The sequence below is a fragment of the Poromitra crassiceps genome (genome assembly GCF_964638095.1).
Source record: "Poromitra crassiceps genome assembly, chromosome: 7".
NCBI classification, from domain to species: Eukaryota; Metazoa; Chordata; class Actinopteri; order Beryciformes; family Melamphaidae; genus Poromitra; species Poromitra crassiceps.
Window position 1 is genome coordinate 32659622 of NC_139628.1, and position 20543 is coordinate 32680164.

General features: G+C 47.3%; 2 protein-coding genes across 2 annotated transcripts; one reads left to right on the forward strand and one right to left on the reverse strand.

Annotated features, from left to right (window-relative positions):
* Positions 1-2552: 2552 nt before the first annotated feature.
* Positions 2553-3215, reverse strand: LOC310779548 (uncharacterized protein; the record flags this gene model as incomplete). The annotated part of the gene is made up of 1 exon (XM_083640072.1): positions 2553-3215. One exon carries the CDS (start codon positions 3213-3215, stop codon positions 2553-2555), a length of 663 nt encoding a protein of 220 aa, XP_083496198.1.
* Positions 3216-11022: 7807 nt separating this feature from the next.
* LOC310779280 (RING finger protein 227) lies at positions 11023-12989 on the forward strand (the record flags this gene model as incomplete). Its single annotated transcript, XM_083639802.1, has 2 exons — positions 11023-11473; positions 12466-12989. The coding sequence occupies 2 exons, from the start codon at positions 11023-11025 to the stop codon at positions 12522-12524; spliced, it is 510 nt and encodes a 169-aa protein (XP_083495928.1). The 3' UTR covers positions 12525-12989.
* Between the last annotated feature and the right edge of the window lie 7554 nt (positions 12990-20543).

Below are 20543 nucleotides of genomic sequence, written 5' to 3' on the forward strand. Positions count from 1 at the left end.
GTGTGTGTGTGTGTGTGTGCGCGCGCGCGTGCGTGTAATTATACATTCATTATAATTTCTCAAATTCTCATACAAATTTGTGTAGGCTACTAGCTATCTCAGCTCTCAATAGTTATACACAATATTAGTAGGCTATGGTTTGGTCATCCTGTCCGATGGGTGGGCACTTGACTGGGCAAATAAATGACGGGGCAGATGCACAGACAGACAGACAGACAGACAGACAGACAGACAGACAGACAGACAGACAGACAGACAGACAGACAGACAGACAGATAGACAGACAGATAGACAGATAGACAGATAGACAGATAGATAGATAGATAGATAGATAGATAGATAGATAGATAGATAGATAGATAGATAGATAGATAGATAGATAGATAGATATAGACAGACAGACACACACACACAGACACACACACACATACACACTATTTTTTTTACCTTTGCAAATTCTTTGGAATTTTCTAACTATAGGCTACAGACCTGAAACAAAACCTGTAACCTATGTGTGTCATCAAAGCAAGCTTTATTCATTTCATAGAGGAAATTCCCTTTACTGGCAGAACAGTGTCTCTACTCCAGATTAAACTAACTGTATAGTAATAACATTGTTAAGTAGGACAGGCGAGACACAGAGAGCTATGAAAACATAATGGCTCTGAATTACATGCTTGTGAAACCTTACAGAAGAACCGGATTCATGGTTTGTTTGAGCTCTTTAATGTAGGCTACACTTCAGATCGTTCAGGTCATTTCTGGCTTTACCACTAGAGGGAACTCTTCATCAAAGCAACAAACATACAGTAGATGATAGAGGGTTAGTACCAACAGTGATATTGTAATAAATAAACAAATAAATAAATAAATAAATAAATAAATAAATAAATAAATAAATAAATAAATAGTGTGTAAAAGCTGAGGTCCTTCTGTCATTGTTCATCACCACAAAGTGACTAGATTAATATCATAATATTAATTCATATTTAATTGTTTTATTTGTCCATTTCCATTATTCGGCCTGATGCCACTTACTAAGGAGTATATCATAATTTTATATAATCATTTTTTTAAAGGAGGGGGGGGGGTGTAAATGTTATTTCCCATATACAATGATGGGTTAACTCTCAACTACATCCTTGAGATTAAAACAACAACCCAAATGCACATCACCAACAAAAAGTATTATGATTATCTTCCAATTCTAGCACTTAGTAAAGATAATTTACAAATTAGGCCTATCCGGTAATTGATGAAATTTACATTCATATGACGCCTTTGGTTCAATTTTAAAAGACTTGGAACGTGGAAGTATTGGAACTTGCTGCTGTACTTAATCTCATTACGTCTGTAATTTCAAGTCTCCCTTTTCAAATGTTTATTTGTGTGTCTGTATGGAACCTAAATGTGTTTTTTATGCTGCCCTCTTGGCCAGGTTCCTCTTGTAAAAGAGATTTGAAATCTCAATGAGTCTTTACCTGGTTAAATAAAGGTTTCATAAAAATAAAAAAATAAAAAAATGGTAAGTAATGATGTATTTAGAAAGGCCTGTTGGAATAGACACATCCCTCTGCCTTTCTTCCCTTGGCAAGGAAACATGAAGAAAAGCAGGGGATGAAAAGTGTATTTATATGTCTCTCCCCATTCAGAGTCCTTGTGCTCTCTCATCCCTGCAGGGCTATGGACGCGATCTTGATTTATTTTATTTTGATTTAACCTTTATTTAACCAGGTAAGTCATTAAGAACAAATTCTTATTTACAATGGCGACCTGACTTGATACAAGGAGACTCACTGCTACTAGGTTAGTGTTATCATTACTATTCACTACTACTACTACTATAAGGTGGAGGGTTGCGCGGCGCACAATTGCGAGCCTGCAAGGCTAGAAACGAACACGCAAAATGTCTAGTTGTTATTATTAGTCAAATTTTTACTATTACTATAGTTGTTATCGTTAGGTTACTGTTACAGGTATCATTGTTATTACTGCTACTGTACACCAAGGTCTCTCTCTCTCTCTCTCTCTCTCTCTCTCTCAACCCAACCGGTCAAGGCAGATGGACGCCCACCTAGAGCCAGGTCTGCTCAAGATTTCTTCTTCCCATTTTTCCTTGCCTTCAATTGCCACATGACCCAATCGCAAAGTGCTTGCTTATGTGATTGTTGGGTCTAAAATAAAGAGCCTGCCAGGCCGGTTGCATAAAACACCCTGAGTTAAGATTTTCCTTAAAGTCTGAGTTAAGGTTTCCATGAAATACAATTGGTTGCACACACAAAAACTTAAGTCTTCTCCTTAAGGTTCAACATTTTAAGGAAACCATAAGGAGAAGATTTAAGGGTGTTTTGTGCAATTGTTTTTATTTTATGGAGACCTTAACTCAGACTTTAAGGTCTATCTTAACTCAAGGTGTTTTGTGTGTAAACCTGTTCTATTATGTAAAGCATCTCCAGATAACTTCTGTTATGATTTGGTGCTATATAAATACAATTGACTTGACTTGACTATTTACTGGGAGTGGGGCCTGATCTGGAGAGCCTCTGCCACCCTCATCTGTTGAAGAGACTGGGCCCAAACAGCACCCCGAACACGCAGGTGATGACAAACAGCACCCAGAAGATGAGAGCCAGCAGCTGCACACAGAGGAGCGTCTTCCTGTGTTGCCGCAACACCTCCGCCTCCGCCGCCTGCGGGCCCGACGGCGTGCCGCGCGGCCCGTCTTCTGCACCGTGCATCTGCTCCACCCGCAGGCTGACGGTGGGCAGGATGATGAAGCGCGTGTCCCGGCTGTCTGCCTCCAGGGAGAGCACCACCCTCTGGGTGACGGTGGCCAGGCGGGCCGTCAGGGTCACCGGCAGGCGGAAGGTCACAGGGGGCAGCCTGGCCAGGATGAGGGAGTTGCAGGGCAGGGAGAGGGCGTCCCCGCCCTCCAGCCGGGTCAGGTGGCGGCAGAGCGGGCAGGGGATGCCCGGCGGGCTGCGGGGGTCCAGGGGCTCGCAGGGGCGGAGCCGGATCCTCTGGAGGCACTCGGTGCAGAAGACGTGCAGACACTCCAGCATCCGGGGGCATTTGTTGTACTGGTTGTACTCCTGGTAGCAGATGGGACATTCCACCTCCATGGGCTCCCCGGGGGCTCCGGGGCTGGGGCTGGGTCTCGCAGCGGCTGGCTCCCCCTGGTGGGGCGCTGAGGGGGGCGAAGGGTCCCCGGTCATGATGGGGAGAAGCCGGAGACAGACGTTGTGGAAGTTTAGATGGACGATTTAGCAGTGCTTTTCAGGCACAGAGGGTGGTATAATCTGTGAAGAGAAAACATCTTGAAGATCATCTGCTTTTAACTAAAGTATAATCTGAACTACATATGCATGTTAAGGGTAGCATGAATAAAGAGAACTCCAGAAGCTTAGCTGGAGTTTAAAAGGCCAGGATCTGCTCGACTGCTCCCTTGAGGATGCTGTTATTTTTCTTCTCGGTTTTATGAAGAGATTCCACAGACCATGACTCATAGCATCCATCCATTTAACCACTCAGCCATCCAGCATCTAAGCATGACCCTCCCCTGTGTCTAGTACTAGTGTGCGCAACCCTCCAAGACGCACACTCAGCACGTCCAGGAAGTTAGGGTACCAAAACAAAGCTTGAGAGGAGCCGTGACAGGAAGTAATTACTCAGTTTCATGGTATGCTCTGCGTGTGTGTGTGTGTGTGTGTGTGTGTGTGTGTGTGTGTGTGTGTGTGTGTGTGTGCAATGCGCATCCCCACTTTTCTCCACTCTGATTTGTTTTATTTCTCACTAGCGATCAGTTAAAATGCCATGGCACCAACAACAGGCCCGGGCCCAGGAGAAAACGCACACTGCTGAGCTTGGGAGACATGCCAAAGAATTTGCCACCATAAAAAACTGTGTGCCTGTGTGTGTGTGTGTGTGTGTGCGCGCGCGCGCCCGCGCGTGTGTTCAGTTTAGGTATAAATTCCTTGGATCTGATCCAGTTACGCTGCTCCAGATATTTGCTGGCCTACACGTGGACGGGAGCCAAATATAAACTCAAGTCAATTATATTATGTGACATTTAGAGTGTGGCTATTGGCTACAAACAGGGGGCCCACTCAGTGGGACAGTGTGTGTTCTATATCCTGTTTACCTCAGTCACTGCTGTTCTCACCTCCACTCTTGACAGACTCTGGGACACTAATTCCTCTCTAAAGCGAATTAGCCGCCACATCAGGTCAGTCAATAACAGAACGTAGGGCAAACAAACAGCTCAGTGATGACTTTCTATAGGTAGCTGCATTAACCCATTGACACCTGATGCAGCATTTGCGTGTATATCCCTCATTTGTGTGTGTATCCCTTTAAGACCGCGAACCGCGTCTTAAAGGGATACACACACAAATGCTGCATCAGGTATCAATTGGTTAAGGACAGGCTCAAAATACATTAGAGAGCACATTATGCCATTCTGTCGAGTGGATGAACACTACCATATAGATCCTTATAGTAGTGGTGCTCAAACCTTTTCCCATCAAGGACCCCTAAGCTGACACAAAATAGGCTAGTTTCAAGTGGGGCTCCAAGCAGTTTCAGGGGAGGCTCAGTGAATGGAAGTGAAAGAATATGACATTACTTTATTAAAAGGAGATCTCATAGAACAGCCTAGATGAAAACAAAGAATACAATTTGTGCGATACAATTCTAATTCTAGTTATTTCTAACAGTTGTAGGCTACTAGTTGTCTGCCATTATTTTTTCCTATATAATTCTGCTTTCAGAGCAAGAGTTATATTAAGTTATTACTAAAAACCAATAATAATCAAACCAATTATGTAATATGAGATACATTTATATCATGTTACATTTACAATGGGCCCTTTGAGGGCAGCCGTAATGCTGATGTGGCCCAGGATGAAATTGAGCCCCCTGGTGTAGTCTGGAGTACTGTGTGTCAAACAGCAATATCAGGCTGTCTTGGCTCAATTGTTGATTGTCTGTGGGATTAAATATCATAATCATGAGGAATTGAGCAAAGGGTGGGGGGGGGGGGGGGGGGGCTCCTTTTTCTGTTTTGTCTGGGGGGAGGCCCACAGTCTGAGACTTTGGAAACGCCTGGGCTAGACCACAGACCCCCATTTGATAAGAGTTTGTCCCAGGGGGCCCCATCTGAAAAGACTTTTGCTTTTAGATGCTTTATTACAGAAAGTGTATGAAACCCATGGCCAAATTTAGATTAGGAGGTCGTGCGAATCCTCTGCCTCTGCGAGGTAGAGGATTCGCACGAGATCATGAGAACACGTCAAATGTATGTGAAAACAAACCATCTGGCAGCGGCAGGTTAGGGGCACTGGCAGGAGTATTAACCCTAACATACACGTCTTTAATGGTGGGAAGAAACTGGAGCATCAGAACATGCAAACTCCACATAGAAAGGACCCGGGACGGACCTGGGTTTCGAACCCGGGACCTCCTTGCCGTGCTGTCCAAAATAGCCATACATTATGTCATTGTGTTACTTATAGATGGAATTATAGTGAAAATAAATGATCCCTTTTTTTGCTGCATGGGGACCCCTTGGAACCCCGTCAAGGAAGGACCCCTGGGGGTCCCCGGACCCCACTTTTAGAAAGCCCCTGCCTTATAGGATATGCGATATAACACATTTGAATGTTTGTTTGGTGGAGCAAAGCCTTCGATTGGCTTTGCTTTACTGACACGTTTGTTTTAGATCCCTGTCTGTTACTCACACGGGCGATAATACAAGGCAAACCTCTCTCATGCCTGGGGAATTGTTGCTTAGCAGATATGGGTCTCTGTTGTATTGGCGCATAGTAACAGAAAGTCTGAATCATTTTCCCCGCACTTGCATGCGAGCACTTCATGTAGCCAAAGGAAACACTGGGGATTTGTCTCAACAATGAGCGTATTAACTGATTCCAAATGTGCACGATGACAATCCAGCTGTGGAGGAGGAAGGTCACAGCTGTACACTGGTCTGATGAAGCAGCGTGGAATGACTGGCCCTCTTTGTGTCTGTGTAGGCCAGCTGTTTGGGTGAGTGGAATAGTCCAGGCTGAAGCTGGCAGTGCTCCATCACTACGCAGCAAAAAAGCAGATAAGAGAGGCACTTACCCCCGCTGTACGCTGCTCTGATCAGGGCACACGCTGGTGCCCACCTCCTTCCCCCGGTGTTTTCCCTGGGACTCCTCGTGTCGGTGCACATCTCCTCCTGGCAGGAGCTCTTCCTCCCTCTCTGCCTGTGTGTTAGAACCTTAACCACGTTCCATGCTGTCGCCTGTCACGTCTGTGCTGGCTCACTGCTAACCCTTCTGTTTTCTCTCTCTGTCATCTGTCTGTCCCGGCCGGCCCCATGAGGCGCCTCTGTGGGTTCCCCAGCAGTAATTAACCCCCTGGTAACGTGCAGGTAACCAGGACACACCAGACACAAAATGATGGACTACAGTTAGACTCTCTTGATCCCAGTCATTCTTACTATAGGCCTAGTTGTAGGCTATATTATTTTCTCCTGCTTTCTTTGCAGTCAGCATGTCAAATAGTAAGTCCAAAATAGCAGGGGGGGGAAGATGAGGATCAGGATATGACCATTCCTCAGTCTAATTATGAGATATGCTTATAGAGCTTTCTATGTTGAAAGTCATATTTCTTTCACTGGAAATCTTTAGTGTTGCATCTCAATTTCTGGTAGGAAGGTGCTAGTTGTGAAAGTATACTGTAGATAGGGTGAGAGGCCCAAGTGTCAAGGACGGTTAACGTGTGTGTGTGTGTGTGTGTGTGTGTGTGTGTGTGTGTGTGTGTGTGTGTGTGTGTGTGTGTGTGTGTGTGTGTGTGTGTGTGTGTGTGTGTGTGTGTGTGTGTGTGTGTGTTGCGTGCGTTTCTTCTGAAGTGCTAACACGTGGGTGGTTCACAGATAAACAAAGTCACATGAGAGTGCACTCTGACAAAATGATTTCCTTGTTTGTCCACCTTGTCGCGCCCCTGCTTGTCAAATTCCCCATCAGATTAATTTCTTTGGCAGTCTCTTAAATCAGTATCTACATGTGTGAACATGTTTTTGGGTTTTACCATTCCTTACACCATGCTACCAATTCAATGAACATAATAACAAACACAGAGTTGGCAAGGTTACTGTCATTATGTGATTTACTGGAATACGCAGACGCTCTAAAAATATGTTCAATATAATCGCTGTTGGGTGAAAATCTTATAACTTTTTTTTTTACTTGAAGGATTACATGTTCCTCTATTCACCTTATGTAGCCCCGCCCACTTGACAGAGTTGTTTTATTTATTTATGTATGTATGTATGTATGTATGTATGTATGTATGTATGTATGTATGTATGTATGTATGTATTTATTTATTTAATTATTTATTTATTTATTTTAAGTAGGACTTAAAAGAGCCACAACTACCCATAAAGGAGCCACTGCTATCACTGCTCTATAGGCCCAGAAGGTTGTACAATGCTCAGGCTTATGGAATCATTTAAAACACATTGGATGCACTCTAAAAGGCATGGTGGTCAAACAAGGCTGGTTTTCCTGAAAAGTTGACCTTTAGTGCGTTTACCTGCACACAATACACAGATAACTGAGAATAATCGGCTAACTGCCAATAATCTGATTTCCGTGTGTTTACATGCACTTAGTAAATGACAGGAACTCACCTCAAAGTCTGTGAGTGGACATTGACTGCAATGAATAAACCTGATGATTCAGCAGAAACCTATGGGTGTGTTTATCGCTTTTCTCATGAACTGATGACAGGCGTTATCCAGTAAAGGATGCCGTTTACATGACCGCTTGATAATCAGGTGACTCTAGAAATCCGATAATAAACGGTTTATTCGTGCGCATGTTAATGCACTCACTGTGGACCGTTTTCACCTGACAGCAGCAATATTCAGAATTCACCGAATTCACTACATCTGACATTATTTTACGTGTGTAAAATTATGTTAGTTTAACAATGTTTAACTTCCCTCGAACTTAACTTGCCTGGACCAAGAGCTCGCCGTTCATTCGCATAACTTCCTGGTCCAAATGATGTCATAATGATGTCATTTGGAACAGTTTTGCCATGTCAGTATTACTGTCACTATCACTATTACTACTATCACATTATTGCTCTCTCTCTCTCTCTCTCTCTCTCTCTTTCTCTCTCTCTCTCTCTCTACCTTCATTCGCAGAACTCCCTGGATTAAACATTGTTAAACAATGCTCTTTTGCATTGGATTATTATTGGGGGTTTTTTTTTTGTAACAACTTAATAATGAATAACTAGCTCTGAAAGCAAAAGTGTAATAGCAAACAGACAACTAGTAGCCTACAACTATTAGAACTAATTAGAATTAGAATTGTATTGTGCAAATTGTATTCTTTGCTGGCTCTCGCGGGCCACATAAAATGAGACGCAGGGGTCGGATTTGGCCCCCGGGCCTTGAGTTTGACACATATAGTAGTCCAGTAAAAATGTCACTTGACCTCACACTAATTGCAACAAAACCAAACTCAACTGATTTTGTATCCTCAATATGTCCTCAATGAAGGAAAAAAAGTGTTAAGGAAATGTATGAAGGGAAATTTTTGAAAATGACCCATATGATGCTACCAAAAACGTTTTTTTATTTATTTTTTAACATTTTTATTTTTTATTTTTTTCCCCCCCCCTCCTTGAAGCAAAAAACACATATAGGATATAAGTGATGAGATTTATGGCACATTAAAAAAAAAAAGAAAAAAAAAGGCTTCCATAGGCTTCCATCATATTTAGGTCATTTTCAAAACTTTCCCTTCATACATTTCCTTAACACTTTTTTTCCTTCATTGAGGACATATTGAGGATACAAAATCAGTTGAGTTTGGTTTTGTTGCAATTAGTGTGAGGTTGACCCACATATTTGCGTAAAATGCCTGGACTATAGACGGTTTTCACCTAATTGCGTTGCTAGGGAACAGTTTTTGAAACCTAGCTTATTTCCTGTCAGCTAGTGTATTAGCAAACACTGCAACGTGAAGTAAGCTATAGGGCAAATGTTGAATGTTTATGTTGTGGAGTTGAAACCGTATAGGCTAGTTGTTTGGGGAACAACAGGCTAGTTGTTTGGGGAACAACACTCATCGTTGATCTTATTTAATCCATGCGAGGAAATGAAGCCAAATCACAAAAAGTACTGAACCCTGCTTTCACTGCGGAGGGACTTTTACACCAAGCGTGCTTTTCTGTATTTTTACCGGATCTCGTTGTATCACAAGTTATCCTAGAAGCAAATATACTGCTATAAAAACTGACAGACATTTAATGAAACACCAGACCGGGGTCTGACCTTTGTTAAGATTTAGGCCAGGTTAATAAGTCTATCACGCGCCACCTGACCAGAATGAGTTAATGTACCATTAGATATCCTCCTGTCTTTGTAGTTTGTGCTTTCCTTATCTCACAGCGTGTTGGAAATGACTTTGCCTGTCACATACAGTAACCAGACACTCTTACGGTAAGTACAGCACTGCGGGCGGGGGAATGAGGGAAAATGAATGTACAAAAAACAACAAGAGACAATAGAACAAACACACAGTTGCTTGTTGGCTGAGACTGGGATCAGAGGAGGCGGAAGTCACCATGAAAGGAGACCGGCCTGGGATATGTGATAGGCCGAGGACTTTGTTTGGGGATTACCATGGAGAGATAACGTCACACGACACACACCCTGGAGAGCGTCAGTAACAGGGAGGGGAAAGCCGCTCAGATTTCATGAAACTATTGAAAGAAGAAAAAAAAAGCACAGATTCTAGTAGGCTCGCTCAGTGGTTTTCAAAGTGGGGGGCCGTCCAGGGGGCACTAGGGGGGCCTCAGCCAATTAATGGAAATGCAAAGAAATATAATATAGTTATATTTGAATATTCATAGTATAATGAATAAAGAGTATATATTTTTTATTATCTTTTATAATGTGGTAGTAACAAATTATAATTGAATCCTTTCCTTCCACATGGAGATGACACATTCATTGTAATTTCCTCTGGTGTGGCTAATAGTCTCTGGATTAATGCTTATAATGGAAAACTGGAATATTGAATACAGTATGAAGAAATGTTGAATAATGAAGAAAATAGAAAGATTTGAGATACAAATGTAATTATTAGGTTATTACATTAATAAAAGCAAGGACAGGTTGTTTGACATTTTCAATAGTATGGTCAATGGGTTTTTTAAGACATATTGCCACGGCCAAAGGCTAATGCCATTTGGGGGGCCTTGGCATGGGAAAGTTTTGGAACCCCTGGGCTAGCTCATACAGATACTCACCTCAAGTTCAAACTTTTTTGGACAAGTCAGCTGAAACAAACCCAGTGTCATGATGTCATGTTATTTATTTACCAACTTCCTGGCTGGCCCTGTGTGGCCTGGCCAGGAGCACGTACTTCCTGGCTGGCCCTGTGTGGCCTGGCCAGGAGCACGTATTGTGGGATTGTACGTGTTGAATTAGCAGTGGAAGAATGATTCAGAAACCAAGTCAACAGAGAGTAAATAATCCAGACCATGGAGAATGGGTCCAGAGGGGTGAATCTGTGATTTGGGGTTGAGGGGTGTGTGTGTGTGTGTGTGTGTGTGTGTGTGTGTGTGTGTGTGTGTGTGTGTGTGTGTGTGTGTGTGTGTGTGTGTGTGTGTGTGTGTGTGTGTGTGTGTGTGTGTGTGTGTGTGTGTGTGTGTGTGTGGGTGGGTGTGTGTTTGTTGGGGGTGTGTGACGTGTCATGGTCTCCTGAGTTTCATTGCATCAGACTTTGTTTTCTTTTATTGTTAGTCATTCATAAGTTTAGCCCAGAATACTCACTCTTTGGCAGACTGTCAATGTCTGAGTCCCTCCTCCTCCTCCTCCCACGCACTTCCTCGTGCAAAGCTGTATAAGCCCGGGCAGCTCACCTCACCTCTCCATTCATTCAAACCTCCTCCAGACGAGTAATTAACTGAGACCAGCTCGGACCTCCCTGCTATCCAGACCAGACAGACAGGATGCCTTCAGACCTCGAGTGCGCTATTTGCTACCAATCCTACAACGCGGGCCGACGCTGTCCCAGAGAGCTCCACTGCAAACACAGCTTCTGTGAGAGTTGCCTGCTGGCCCTCTGTCGGGCCCAGGGACCCCAGGCCGGCGGCCCGGGACAGCCGGAGAAATTAATCGTGTGCCCGCTGTGCCGACACATCACATCGATCTCCGCTGAGGGGGAGACGAGAGCGGCCCTCAGGGTGGACGAGTGCGTCCTTGAGCGCCTGGTGGCCTCCGGTCTCCTTGAGGAGGAGGAGGAGGAGGAGGAGGATGACGCTGAAGAGTGTGACTGTGAGCGGACGCTGCCAGAGAGCCAGGCCGAGGAGAGCGCCTCGTCCCCGGGCTCCAGAGGCGGGAGGCTCCGCCGGTCGTGGAAGCGAGTTTGGGGGAAGATGAGGCGGCAGTGGGGCGGAGAGCGTAAGTACTAAGTACTGGAGGCAGCAGACTGTGGTTTACATGTCGTCATGTCTTCTGTGTTGGCGGAGTGATTCATGTGGGTAGAGGGCGTTTCAACCATAATAAATATTGTAGGGCCAGGGAGGGAGTATTAAACTATAACTAAACTTTCGTTAGTAAAGAAAGGAGCAGTCATAGCAACAATGAGGTAATAAAACAGTTGGGTATAAATCTCCACATCGACCACCAAAACAACAATATTACCAGTAGCCTATAGGATATTGATTTACTGTTTTGATTTTTTCCACTAGACCTACTTAATAAGCCATATAGGGGACAGGTTTTTAAAGCAGTGACAGGCACAAAATAAAGATGACTTAAGTTCAGACCCCATTATACTAGACACTGGAGAGTCTGCCTTATTTGAGCTAGCCAGATGATGCATGTAGCTCTTTCAGCTGGGATATTTGGTGTCAAAGGTTAAAAGCTGTGTGTCACGTTTTGTATACCAACCAAGATAAATCATTATTCCCTGAAGGTCCCTCAGCTAATGGAGCTGAACAGTCACGTGACGTCTCTTGCCCCGGAGGTGAGTTTCCCCCATTCATTTTCTCCATAGACATTTCGAAAAATCCTTATGTGACGAGTTAAAGTTTGTGTGTCTATGGAGAAAATGAATGGGGAAACTCACTTCCGGGGCAAGAGACGTCACTCACGTGACTGTTCAGCTCTAGGTGTCCATTACTTTCAAGGAGGAATGCTAGTCATGACAATTTGGGAGGAAGCTCTTGGGTAAAGTTATGTGACATTAGGTGCGGGCGAACAGGTTCAACCATTGAAACGTCTCTATTTTGCTAACAGTGTCTCGCAGCAGCCAGTCGTAGATAAGATATCTAAATGTCTGGGGCACAACTGTTGAAAAGTGGTTAAGGACCTCCAGAAACGTGTGACAGACATATGAATTGACCAACGTGACATTGACATCATCATGCATCCTTTTTCTCCTTCAACAGACTGTATGACCGATGGTGATCTGAGGGACATCGCCATGATGTCATCCTCCCTCTTTTGAGGAGGCTGCAGAAACCTCGACATCCCGGACAATGTGATGCCTAATTATTCTCAATGGGCCAAACATCTTAACATGGACTGATGGTGATTTCTTGCTGGCAAGACCAATGGACAAGCAAGGGAACGATCAAAGATGATTCATATGAACCTGTAGCTGCTGCTATCTGAGTAAAGCTGATAGTATTCACATGATATCAAATGCATTACACTTTCCTACCAATATGATGCTTTATGATATCGCATTGCCTGTGACTGACATTTGATTATAATCATCCTATCAAGATGGCTATATAGGATGGGCCAATATATGGCAACCAATAGACTCAATTGAAACTTTTTTTTATATAAACTTATTTATAGGCCTCATTTCTTGGTGCTAACACTGAAAGTATTATTAATGCAATAATATGTGATATTTATTCTTGACATGAATGTATTTATTTGTGAAGAGTTTGTTACATACTTAAGGAGAAATAAATGGGTAATCCACTGGTTGTTGTTTCGCCTCAGTTTTAAGCTCTATGGAGACCCAAGACTACATGCAGCACAAATATATTATGAATCAATCAAATTGGGTGGGCAGTTGTAGCAGTCAACATGTGCATTTTCTAATAGTTAATCTCCACTTGAAGCTAACAGCATAGCCTGGCCTACTTAAAACATATAACGTCAAATTCAGAAAACATCTCAACAATAACATAAGAAATATTCTGCATGATCCAACAAGCTATAGGAATAGGAACCTGCAGCTTAAGGGAGTGATCTAGCTCCTCCAGGTGAACAGAATTGCCCCCAATCAGACTGTTGGGCCAGACATATTGAAGGAATATTGATATTGAATTAACATTGATATTGAATGAGTAGACATGTTGTTTGAATACTGGCTGGTATGTGGAGACACTGGGAGCACACAACCCCCACATACTTGGCCAATTTGAATACCACACCCGTGATAAAACAGCAGGGAAGGGAGCCATTCCTTTGTTTTCGAAGATTGACAAAAGGACAGGCAACTCTGCTGTCTGTAAGTGAGATAAGGTGAGCCAATCAGAGTGTCAAACCACAGCAAAGACACGCCCTGCACCCCAAAACATATACAGGTTTGAAGCCTGAAAACTTCAGTTCCTAAGCAGCCCAGCTGCAGACAGGTCCTCCTCTGAGAAGTTCTAAGTGACTTATCGTCGCAACAGGACGTACGTTTGTGTCCCGAGACAAACCGCCCTTCCCCCCTGCTCGGACCCGAGCCGCCCAGGCCGCAACCAGGCCGACGACCTCCACATCAGAGCCAAGCCAGCTCTGATATCCTGAAACCGACCCGCATCGCCTGAGCGCCCTCAACCCGAAGAAGCGAGCTGTGAGGTTCTCCCTTTCCTCCACTGAGACGACAGCAGATGCAAGAACTCAGCGTGGCCAGCTGAGATCGACTGCCTATTCTCAACCCCCCGCTCCGGCCTCCACGGCTTCCTCTTCGGGACCAGCGGCCGCCCGCTCCACGAGCCCCTCTCCTCCCCGCTGGAGAAACCTTGCGAGTCCGACCGCAACAAACCACTGCATCTGCGTTGGCAGAGCTGAACGAACAAGCCAAGTAAGAGACTGAATTGATCACTCATGTCCGGGCTTAGAATTGTTAGAGTTAGATGATATATATATCTTTAGATGTACATGATTAACTGATATGATACTGTGAATGAATCTGTGACTGTTTATATCTGACTGTGACTGTGGGTTATACATGCATTACTGACTCCGAGTGTTTAGACGCTAGCCAGTTACTTCTTCACCGATCCACCGAGTGGATCTAGCATAGCCAACGAGCTGAGAGGAACTTGTTTCGCCAATTCAAAGTCGATTAACTAATCGTGGCGGAGTAAGAGCCTCACGGCCCTGTTTTTCCTCTAGACGGTTATTTCTCACTCACGGGCACGTGCGCAAGCGCGTGAACGGACCCTTCCTTGCTAAATACTCACGCACATAGCTATTAGTCGGCTAACCGCCATTTTGTGCCGAGAACGCATTCCCTTAGTCTCCATCTTGGGCCGATCGCCATTTTGGCCCGAAAGCACACACCCGTATCCTCCATTTTGTGCCTAGTCGGTCCTTCCGGGTCGGCCATTTTGAGAACAGACCCCTCACGCACACACACACACACCCCCACACACACACACTCTGCCTCCCTCTAGTGTTCATCCGGTGTTTTACACTTTTGATGCAGATAAATACCCCTCCCTCACATTCACCGACCATGCATTGAAATGTTTAGATGGTAACTCAGTTACAACGTGAATCCACTGACTGTATTGCCAATCCCTCTCTTTTATTTTATATATATATTAAATATTGTCAACTTTTATTAGAATTCAACTGTTTCAGAGTGATTTTGTGGAATTGTGGTAAACTGTTGTCTAAGATATAAGAACTCTCTCCTTTCAGATTAGACTAAGGTGATTCAGATTAGGTCCGGTGATTAAGCCGGTGGTGCCCCTAGGTTAATCCTTACCAAGGATTACATATTTGATTTTAATAACTTTATGAAATATTAATAATTTTCGGATTATTAATATTTTATCTTACCTAACTAAATTCACCCAAATAACGAGCACAACATTTGGAGCCCCGCCCGAGGCATCTTTCAGGCAGAGTTTACCACAAATATCACAATTTTGACTGAAACACTGAATTACCTAAACTGCATTGTGTAACCACTGAAGCGCATGCCAAGCACTGAATGCTAATAACCTCCCGAAACAGCTTCCAGCCAGAACGAGCGGAGCCAGACAGAGCTACCACCGCTCAGACTGACACAGATTCAGACTGACACAGACAACTAACACAGTTCAATCGTTTTGATTTAAGAACCCCTTATTTCAAGCTTGCATAGCGACTAACTCCTAACATTAGGCAACGACAGTTGAATTAAAACCTGCTTATATTTAAAATTCAACCATAGGACTTTCGCAAACACAGTTTGACCACAAGCCTATTTTACGTTTGCCTCTCAAATACAAGCTATTTGACATTCAAGCTACAGGTACGAGCTCCACCTAAGCTTAAGAAGTGCACTGACTAGCAGGTAAGATGTCACAGCACAACGGCCAGAGTGCTGCTGCAGAGCACTCGGCCTCGCCCGACCAGCTGTTACATGAAGCGCTCATGAACGCGGTTCCTCCTGAGAGAGGACAGATCGAACATCTGCGGAAGCTCACAGAATCAGAATGTGAGAAAATGTTGGAAGGAAAAGCAGCCGCCATGAAAAGTGCAGGTACGGTAAACTGCACCATGCTGTCAGAGCTGCTTTATCTCGTTCTCCACAGAGAAACCTTTCACAGAAAAACCAACACACAGCTGCATAACCGAGCAACTGAGTTGGACAGGCAAAATGCGTGCCTGGAGGTCTCAAACGAAGACCAAGAGAGGACAATCCAGGACTTGGAAAGGAAACTGCGAGCAGCCCAAGCAGATTCTGAGGAAGAGGGTGATGGAGAGGGAGGCAATGACGGTAAGCGTGAAACCGACAAGCCTCCGTTCTCGTCCACCCCCCACCAGGTCCCAGGAGAAGAGAGGCAGGTAAGTCTGCCTCCACAAGCGTCCTCATCGCACGGCGTCCAGACGCCGGCTGCACTGCGTAACGGGCTCGGTAGTGGAGCCGAACCCTCGCCATACGACATCGACACGCCCGTCGTACTCGGGTCCCAGCCCAGTGAGGCCAGGGGACCCAATCCCCCGTTCGAGTCCACGTCCTTAAGGCAATCGCATAGGGACGACCGAGGGGGCTCGCTAACCCGTGAGAGGGGCCACAAAAAGGCCACCTTTGAACAACCATGGTTCGAGTACAGTAGGACCGAAGTCTCCCCTCCACAAGAGGAGGGGGGGAATAGACACAGGAGCGACCGCGCTCCCCCGTGGCTGAGAGGCGATGGCCGCCGCTGGGAGAGCCGCCGCTGTGAGGATTTTCCCCCGCCGTCACGGCGGGGGGAGGAGCCTCGCCGCGAAGGCCACCGCCGCGACCATGCTTCCCCACACCGCCATCGCGACTATTCCCCGCCCCCACGCCCGGATGACTGCCCCCCGCCCACAGGGCGGCGGGCAGACGACCGCTGGGGCAACGAACGCCACACGGAACGCCATCGCGACTATTCTCCGCCACAACGCCATGGCGGCCACCGTCGTGACGACTTTTCCCCACCGTCAAGGCGCAGGGAGGAGCCCCACTATGGTGAACGCCATCGTGACTATTCTCCGCCACGACGCTACGACGACCGCTATGACCCCCCACAACGCAAGAGCGAGGGGGGACATCGCTATGTTGACCGCCGTCGTGCCTACTCTCCGCCATGTCGCCAAGATGACCCCCCGCAACGCAAGAGCGAGGGGGGACATCGCTATGTTGGCCGCCGTCGTGTCTACTCTCCGCCATGTCGCCAAGATGACCGTCGCCGCGACGACTGCCCCCCACCTTTGGGGTGGGGGGGAGACGACCGCTGGGACGATCACCAGGAGACTAGGAGAAGCGAGCGTGACTACCGCGACGACTCCCCACCACGCACGCGCGAGGGGGGGCGCCGCCGCGATGATCACAATCGTGACAACACGCCGCCGCCACGCCATGATGACCGCCATCACCGCGACCCCTCATCGGCGCTCGAGCGCGATGGGGGGCAGCACCGCGATGATCGCTACATCGACTCCTTCCCTCCCCCGGGATGGGAGGAAGGACGTTGCCATGGTCGAGGCGACGCCCACCCCTTTCTGGATTGGGGGGGGCGCGGCCCGGAGCAGGACGACCTCAGTGACTCACCGTCATCCGACTCTGAGGATCTGCTCACCACGCGGGAAAGGGACGTCCGCGACCGACGGATCGAGTCCTTCGCCAAGGACATAGAACGCTTTGACCCGACTAACCGTGCCTCTAACGTCGACCGTTACATACGGGAGGTCAATCGCTCTCTCACCAATCTGGAGCGACCCACTACACGCGAGAAGCTCTGGCTTGTCTGGAAGACCACCGCGAGCACAGCCCGCGATTTCATAGACATACTTCCCAGTCGGACTCAAAAGAGCTACCGACTCGTCTGCCAGGCCCTCCGACAGGAGTACCGTCAGTACGCCTGCCCGATGCTCGCGAGACGGGCCGCTGAAGCTATCAAGCAGAGAGTAGACGAGGACCCCAGAGAGTACCACAGGCGCCTGTCAGCAGCCTACTTTCAGGGTAGAGGCCCCCCCACCGGCGGTGGGGAGGGAGATGAGGAGTTCATCCGCATGTACATGTCTAACCTGCACGAGAGCATAAGATCCAATGTGGAGACACACTGTAGGCACCACCAAGCCACACTGAGCTATACGCGACAGTATGCACAGCTGGCATGGGAAGCACGCCCCCGGGTAGCCAAGAAACACACAGAAGGCTCCCAAGTTTACGGGGTAGAGCCCGACTCGGATGAGGAGGAGGCCCAGGGGAGGGAAGTCTACCGAGTAGAGAACCCAGTAGCTGACAGTCTAGCCCTAGAGGGCGACAAAGTGCCCCAAGTCAGAGCACCAGCTGTTCCCCGGCCACCGTGGCCCCACGCACCCAGCCACCAGCCCGACAGGCCGGTAAGCTCCGGGGGCGGGGGCAAAGGGGAAGAAAACCCCCAGGGACGGCCCTGGCAGAACCAGGAGCCGGCCCAAAATCCTCATGGTAGCTTCTACCATCCAAGTCAGGGACGGTCCTGGCAGAGCCAAGACCAGGACCCACACCCGTCAGGTAACTTCCAAGGCCAAACCCAGGAAAAGCCATGGAAGAAACCACGTAAACCCAAGAAGAAGAAGAAGCCAGGGAGTGGCACAGACGGTAGGGACAGGCGAACAACCGCGGAAGACCAGTCGACCCGAGACGCGCTGAACGCTTTAGCTGACACAGTGAAAATGTTCTTGGATAAAGACAAACCAGCTGGCTCCCCGCCGGAGCCAGACAAAACCCCGGTCGCATGTCTCGGGGGGGAACCTCCGCCACCTGCCAAAGTTCGTTTTGTCAACAGGCGGAGGGGACCCCGAAGAACCAGATCCCTTCCTAAGTCTCCTTCTCAGGCTTCACCAAACCGTTCTACTCTAACTTTCATGGGCAACCTTGTCCGCAAGGGCAACGCCCATCGTATCTACACCCCAGTGGTGGTAGGGGGGTGCACTCGCACCCTCGCCTTAGTGGACACAGGAGCCTCCATCAGCTTGATGAGTGCCAACACCTTCGAGAAGGTCTGCAAAGCCATGCACACCACCAATAGGCCACTTCGGATCGAGCCTTGTGATTTTAGCATCACCAGCTACACGCAAGACCGAACCCCCATTGCTGAGCGTGCTCTGCTGGACATCACCTTCCAGGGGATGACTATACGCCACCCCATTCACATCAGCCCTCTCGATACCGAACCGCTTCTCATTGGCCAGGATCTCCTGGACCGGCTAGTCCCAATCATCGACTGCTCCAGCAATCGCATTTGGGCTCAGGTTCAAACGCCAAAGCCATGGGCGTCACCTGGCCACCAGCCTAGCACAGACAGACAAGTCGCTGTCATCAAGGAAGCTGGCACATCGCTGCCGGCACGCAACGTTTCCACCGCTAGCCCCGAGCTGTACCGCCGCCTGTGCAAACAGGAACGGCTGCTCCCCGCATTCTCCGCAAACGAAACCCGCACGTCAGTTCCCGCTCGAACCGCGAATGTTCCCATACGCCTGTCCATCAGCCCAGGACAGAAACTGCCTGGCAGGCAGGCATTCTCCCAGCCGTTGCCCCGGCACAGAGAACAAAACATGACGATGCGCGGCACTCCTTTCTTTAAGTTGGACAATCGTTCAACCAACACTCTGGTGCAGAACCCGACGCATGCACCTGACCCAGCGCTGATGCGGCAGCCACTGGGAGTGTCAGTTAACAGCTTGTACACACCTCCAAAGGGGGGGGGGCAAGCCCCACCACAGAGGTAGTGAACGAGACTTAGTAGGGTAGCCAGGATAGGTGCAGGTCCACTCACTCCGCCAGTATGCACTAACCACTAACCTAGGCTACATAGAGCCCTACTGCCAGTAACTCAGACTCAACCTCCATGCCTTACAGACTCTAACCAGCATAGTACGAGAGGACAAGACCTATGTGCACGCGACCAGAGACTTGACACAAGACCCTACAGGGAGATATCCTCCTCAGTCACCAGTCTGAGTGGGGGTAACATACCCCCCTACCTAGTCTCCCTATCTCTGGTTGAACAAATCTCAAACTCCGCCACGACCACCGTGGCCTAGCCCTCTCAGGTACACTTGGCATACAGTCTTGGCAGTGCAATCCCAATTTTCATAGATCCACCGCATCTAGAAATAGGATTCCTTGTCAACCTACCAATCATTGAACCGCAGAACATGTAGGCTAAAACACTGTCACACAACCGCTATGACACAGTCACTAAACTGAGCCTATGAATCAGACGGTCTTCTACACGGTCCCCCGAGGGACCAAACTCGTCTAGTTCAGCCCCAAGGCAACTGGACCCCCATTCACCAAACATGTAACCAGGTCATTACACTACCTCACACTCCTTCTCTCCCTTCCCCTTATGCAAATCGTGTAAAAACGAAGAGCTAAGTGACCAAGACAGAGAACCGGGCCCAGGCCCTGCCTAAGAAACTTGAAGTATGACAATCTGAATGTATTGCTTCGTGTGATGTAGACTAGTAGGACAATCGGAATGTATTGTTTGTGTGATATAGTATAGGATGACAATCTGAATGTATTGTTTGTGTGATATAGAATGATAGAATAGCTTGAGAAAAGTCCTGCCCGGACACAGGTGATCTGCCCGGACTTGAGCCCACATAGGACCACATAGCGCAGGACCTAACGAACTTGCTCCTTTCAGCCTCACGGACTAGGCAACCAATGGGTTGCCACCCGCAGGCCGCATGGCCCTGGAGATGCTTTAAAGACTGTGCCAGAACACACCCTTTCAACCATCGGGGGGATGTTGGGCCAGACATATTGAAGGAATATTGATAT